The sequence below is a fragment of the Galeopterus variegatus genome, unplaced genomic scaffold, assembly GCF_000696425.1.
Source record: "Galeopterus variegatus unplaced genomic scaffold, G_variegatus-3.0.2 Scaffold7971, whole genome shotgun sequence".
Lineage (NCBI taxonomy): Eukaryota > Metazoa > Chordata > Mammalia > Dermoptera > Cynocephalidae > Galeopterus > Galeopterus variegatus.
Genome location: NW_007734082.1, coordinates 60173 through 66570, shown reverse-complemented (window position 1 = coordinate 66570; position 6398 = coordinate 60173). Strand labels below are relative to the sequence as shown.

Sequence of the window (6398 nt, the reverse complement as noted above, 5' to 3'; positions counted from 1 at the left end):
TGGCAGACCCGGCCTGGGCCGCATGGGCGCTGGGCACGCGGGGTGGCGCAGGGCGCAGGGCGCGGGCGCCTCGGTGCCTTGTTGAAGTCTTCGTTTCGCAGAGTGTCTGTCATTGAGCGTCTGTTGGTGGCACAGGGGGCGGGGGGCTCCCTGCGCTGTGCGGCTTGGGGTCCCCGACACCGCTTTCCGGCAGCCGGGGGTGGGGTGAGGGCGATGCGCGGGAGTTGGGAGCCCCGCACCTGTGAGCATCCTCTGGCAGTGTCTGAGCCTGGGTGGCTGCGCGGGGAGTTGTTTACCTGGCGGTGACCGTGAGCGCGCGGGTGAGCCTGGGGTCTGGAGAGCCGGCTGGTGGTGCCGGGCGTGTGTCTGGTGTGGCAGCGCGTGTGTGTGCGCGGGCGCCCCAGCGAGCTGGCTGGTTCGGGGCTAGGGCTGCGCTGCTGTGGGTCTGCACGCCCTGTGTGCGTGCCGGGGTGCCGGGACGCTGGGGCGCCCCGCTGATTGCAGCAGCGTGCCAGTCGGGGTTTGCTGGGTGTGCGTTGCGGGGGTTACCGTGGTGTGTGTCCGTGGGTGAATGTTTGTGCGCAGATGGCAAAGTGATGAAAAGCCCCATGTGCCTGCCAAGGCTGGCTGCAAAGGGATTTGGCATGGGCAGTGGCGCGGCGGCCCGGGCGGGTGGGGGAGGCAGGTGGCAGGCTGGCAGCTGGCTGCCTGGGTGGGGATTTCCATCCCTGCTGGGGTTGCTTCGGGGGGCAGCGGGGGAGATGCAGCAGGGCGCGAGGGTGGTGGGTGCTGCCCGGCGGGCAGAGCCCAGCTCTTTCGTACTGTCTCCCTCCCTCCAGGCCCAGGGCCCCGGCCAGTGCCCAGCCCTGCTGGGAGCCCCGGCCAGCACCACGGACGGCACCCAGGAAGCCCGAGTCCCCCTGGACGGGGCCTTCTGGATTCCGAGGCCCCCCGCAGGCTCGCCCAAGGGCTGCTTCGCCTGCGTGTCCAAACCCCCGGCACTGCAGGCGCCAGCGGCCCCTGAGCCCTCGGCCTCACCCCCCATGGCGCCCACTCTGTTCCCCATGGAGTCCAAGAGCAGCAAGACAGACAGTGTGCGGGCTGCCGGCGCCCCCCCAGCCTGCAAGCACTTGGCCGAGAAGAAGACCATGACAAACCCCACGACGGTCATCGAGGTCTACCCAGACACCACTGAGGTGAACGACTACTACCTGTGGTCCATCTTCAACTTTGTCTACCTCAACTTCTGCTGCCTGGGCTTCATCGCCTTGGCCTACTCCCTCAAGGTGAGCCTGGGAAGTGGCAGAGGGTGGGGACCAGGCCCGGGGTGGGGGTGCTGTGGGCATCGCTCTGCCCCTCCCTCTCAGAGCAGCCCACGGTAGAGCAGGTGCAGTTGAGGGGCTCAGGGATATGTGTGGGATCCAGAGAGACAGGGGTGTTGGCTAGGTCTGGGCCAGCGGGGAGGGCTGGCCTTCCCTTTCCCGAGCTGAGGATGCTTCTGGGTGACTTGGCAGGGCTCAGGGTCATCAGGGCCAGGGGCTCTGCACAATCAGCTTAGGAGGGGTCATGGGACGGGGGGAGACTCAGGGCTCAGAGTCCCATTTTCTGTCTAGGGGATGTGGGAGTTAGGCCTGGACAGCAGCCACCCCTAGGATATGGGTGGAGCCGGCGTGGTGCTGGAGAGGCTAGGGACTATTCTGTAGAAAGCAGGAGGTGAAGCCAGGCCCTCCCCGAGACTTTATCTAAGCCTCTCTCCGGGAACCCGGTGCCAGCTGCTCTTGCACACACAGCCAGATACGTAGTGGGAGGCCCACCCTGCACCCTGGGTGGGCACAATTCTAGAAGCCCTTCAGTGCCGTGAGAGGAGCTGGCTGGGAGCACAGCAGGGTGCCAGGCAGGCGGATCCCCATTCTCTCTGAGGCCAAAGCAGAGAGAAGTGGACTGAGATTGCATGGGAGAGGCTGAGGGGGTTTCCGTTTAGGGCTGGGCGTCCCCTGGGTGAATGTGGGAGGGCTGCACAGCCCTGGGCTATTGGAGCCCAACGGGTGGGGGGAGGAGGGGGAAGGGACTCGGTGCCCTCCTCCCTACCCTGCCACTCTGGAAGGACGAACCTAGCTCACATTTAGCCAGATCATCACTTTTCTCCCAAGCCCAGACTTGAATGGCCAAGGCCAGATGCACTCCACTGATTACAGCGGCCCAGCCAGGGACAGGGTGGCAGGTGGGGATACGGGGGCTGCAGAGAGAGAAGGAGCTGGGGCAGAGGCTGACCTGAGAGGAAGGACGTGGGGACAGCTCCACCCCTGCTCCACACCCTGGCCCACCATCACACACCTGGCCACCTGCTCCCAGCCCTCCTGACTCAGCAGCACCCTGTCCCCCCCTCCATACCTCCTTCAGGCCTGCGCACTGAGCCCTGGGCTCCCCCATGCACCATCACACACCTGGCCACCTGCTCCCAGCCCTCCTGACTCAGCAGCACCCTGTCCCCCCCCTCCATACCTCCTTCAGGCCTGCGCACTGAGCCCTGGGCTCCCCCATGCGGGGCCTGTGTCTGTGAGTGTGCACGTGAGTGTGTGTACATATGTGTGTGCATGTGTGAGCATAATTCTCTACATTTGTGTGAGTACATATGTGTGAAGGTGTGGGTGAGTATAATTGAGTGTGTGCACGTGAGTGTATTGTGTGTGCATGCACGTGTGTATGTGTACAGGTGTGTGTGCATAAGAGTGTGGATGTGTGGGTGTGAATGTAATTGCATACATGTGCATGTGTGTGCATCTGTGTGTTACATGAATGCATGTGAACGATCATGTGTGTGAATGCATGTGTGCGTGAGTATATATACAGATGTGCAAGTGTGTGCATGTGGGTGTGGGGCCATGCATGTGATTAAGTGTTATGAGTGTATTGTGTGTGGAGGTGCACGAGTGTAACTGCGTGTGTGTGAATGTGCACACGTGGGTGCATGTATGTGTGCATGTGAGTGTGTGTGTGAAGTGCAAATGTGTGTATGAGTGTGTGCACGTGTGTTTGTACATGAGTGTGTGTGCATGTGCTGAGCAAAGGGAGGGGTCCCTGGGGATGGGGGCACAAGCATCCAGACCAGCCTCTACCTCAGCTCCGCAGGTCAATGCCGAGCAGAGGGCATGGCTGGGTGGCAGCGGAAACCGCGCTGGCAGAGTTCTGCCTCCTGGGTGCCCTCTTGCTGGGCCCTGCCAACACCCGCAGACGTGGTCTGGCTGCCTGGGCTCCTGCCCGAAAGCTGTCCCCTCCTCCCCCTTGGCTCAGGCTGTGGCAGGCTGGCATGGGCAGGTCCATCTGGTGCAGGTTGTAGGTAGGTCAGGCATTTCTGGATGGTGCCGGATTCATGCTGGGCAGGGGGTGGTATGAGGTTGGTGCTTCTGAGGCGCAGAGCACACTCACTATGCCTCTCTCCAGGGCTGCTCCTCCTGTGTCCTTCCTGGAGGCAGTGAGGACAGAAAGGCTTTGGGGCTTACCTGGGAGGGGGGTGCGAGGTGAGCTGCCTCTGTCCCAGACAGCCAGAAGGACAGAACTGGCTGGTGCCAGCTCCCATGCAAGGCATCCATGCACCTGTCCCTCCAGCTGCATGTCTCCTGACGGGCTGCACTTCATACCATGTGCAACCAGGCAGGGGCACCTCCAAGGGCACTGGACGGACTGAGGGTCAGAAGGTTTGGCTAAATCTCAGCTTTGGGGACAGGCAAGCTCCCTTACCACACTGGGCCCTGCTCCCTCATCTGTGCACAAAACAAATGGAAACAAAATGACATCCAATCCAGCACACATGAGTGGGGCAGGGCTGCCATTCAGTGGGACACACTGTGCCCTGCCCACCCCACTCTGTCCATTCACCCACATGGCCAGCTCCATCCAGCGCAGGCTGGGTCTGCAGCACAGACTGCAGCCTATTCTGTTCGGCCCAGTGTCCGAGCCAGGCAGAGACAGCTCATCAATTCTCCATTCATGCAGCCTCCACAGGCTGCCTTGCGATGAGCGCTGGCCCCCCTTTTTAGCAGGAGAATTTCCAGACTTCTCAGCTTGGCATTCAGGGCCCTTTCAGACCCACTTTCAACCCTTTACCTGGCCTCACCCAGCACCCCTGCCCCAGGCATCCTGCAGTGCACCGTGAGCCACACGCACAGTTGGATTCTCTTCCCTCAGCCTGGAGAGCTGTTGTGAGATCCATGGTGCTCTTTTGTGAAGGCTTCAAAGGCTCTGCTGCCCCAGTTATGTCTCCCTAACCCCCCAGAACCATCCTTTCATCTTGGTGTTGGCAGTGCCCAGGGCAGGCTGACTTACATAGGGCTCTAAGAATGTTGGTCGAATGGGTGGATGGACAGAGGACATGTGGCTGGATGGACTAAGCATCTCGGTGTTTCAGGAAAGGAAAGCTTCAGTCCCAGCTTGAGTGCGGTTGAGGGTCAGGAGTGGGAAACTCCTGGGAGGAGGGGGCATTGTCACTGGGCATTGAAGCACAGGTGAGGGAGGGGCTCCAGATGGAGAAAACAGCACAAACCAAGACACAAAGGTGGGCAATTTGGGGAGATCAGCAAGGCCCCGTCCTCTGTGGGGAGAAGGAAACAGGCCTGGAAAGACGACTGAAGCCATGCTGTGAAGGATTTGGAAAAACAAGTGAGGGGTTTGGATTTCATCATGTGGAAGACATAGAAGAGAAAGATATGGTCAGAGCTGTAAAATCTGCAGCCAGTGTGGAGGAAGGAGAGAAGAAAAGCTTAGAGGCAGAAAGGAGTTAGGTCCCAGCTTGGTGGCCTGACTGCAAGAGCGTGTGGCTTGAGCTAGGGCAGGGATGGAGGTCAGGAGAGGGGCAGCAGATGTAGCCAGGTCGTGGCAGCTGCTTGATCTGAGCCCAGCAGGCTTTTAGACTTCTCAGTGATGGAGAAGTCAGAAAGAATAGATTAGCGGGGAGGTCTGTATAAGTTTTTATATTTCCATATGTGCCCACTCCCTTCTTTCTGGATACCAGCACTTTTCCTCCATCTGTACATACATCCATCTGCCCATCCATGTAAACATCCATCCATCCATCCACCATCCATCCACCATCCACCCACCCATCCATCCACCATCCATCCATCCATCCATCCATCCATCCATCCACCATCCATCCACCATCCACATCCATCCATCCATCCATCCATCCATCCATCCATCCATCCATCCATCCATCCATCCATCCATCCATCCATCCATCCATCCATCCATCCATCCATCCATCCATCCATCCATCCATCCATCCATCCATCCATCCATCCATCCATCCATCCATCCATCCATCCATCCATCCATCCATCCATCCATCCATCCATCCATCCATCCATCCATCCATCCATCCATCCATCCATCCATCCATCCATCCATCCATCCATCCATCCATCCATCCATCCATCCATCCATCCATCCATCCATCCATCCATCCATCCATCCATCCATCCATCCATCCATCCATCCATCCATCATCCACCCATCCATCCATACACCCATCCACCCACCCATCCATCCACCCACCCATCTATCCACTCACCCATCCATCCATCCATATGTCCATTGATCCACCCATCTATCCACCATCCACCCACCCATCCATCCACCATCTATCCATCCATCCATCCACCCATCCACCCATCCACCCATCCGTCCATCCACCCATCCGTCCATCCACCCATCCATCCATCCACCCATCCACCCATCCAGCCATCCATCCATCCACCCATCCATCCACCCATCCATCCATCCATCCATCCATACACCCACCCATCTATCCACTCACCCATCCATCCATCCATCTGTCCATTGATCCACCCATCTACCCACCCATTCACCCATCCATCCATACACCCATCCAAAGAGCCACGTGACCCTCCATTCATCCATGTTTGTACACAGTCCTTTATGATTCTTCCTCCTTCTCCCGCTCCCCTATCCTACCCCCACCAACCTCATCCATCAATCCACTACACTAATCTTCTAACCCCACTTCTCAGTAAGTTTCCCTGCTTTACTTACCAGCCCTACCTGTCAATACACCATCCATCCTTTGGCCCGACATGTTGACACATTGTATTAGTCCATTTTGTGTTGCTTATAACAAAATACCCGAGACTGGGTGATTTATAAAGAAAAACGACATTTATTGTTTACAGCTTCTGAGGCTGGGAAGTCCAAAGTTCATCTGGTGGTGGTGACAGTGACCCAGGGGTCTCATGTTGCAAGATGGTGGAAGCAGAGAGAGCAGAAAGAGAGGAAGACAGACTCTCCTCTTCTTTTAAAGCCCTCAGAACCACGCCCCTGACCACCATTTCTTTTTTTTTTTTTTTCCTTTTTGTCTTTTTTCGTGTCCGGCAATGGATCGCAAC

The 6398-nt window shown here is 58.1% G+C and overlaps 1 protein-coding gene across 1 annotated transcript in view; it reads left to right on the top strand.

Moving 5' to 3' along the window:
* The first annotated feature begins 761 nt into the window (after positions 1-761).
* Positions 762-6398, top strand: part of IFITM10 (interferon induced transmembrane protein 10) — a 19396-nt gene continuing 13759 nt past the window's right edge. The window contains exon 1 of the mRNA XM_008592499.1: positions 762-1286. Within this exon, the coding sequence (XP_008590721.1) occupies positions 762-1286 (525 nt within the window). The remainder of the gene's footprint in view (positions 1287-6398) is intronic.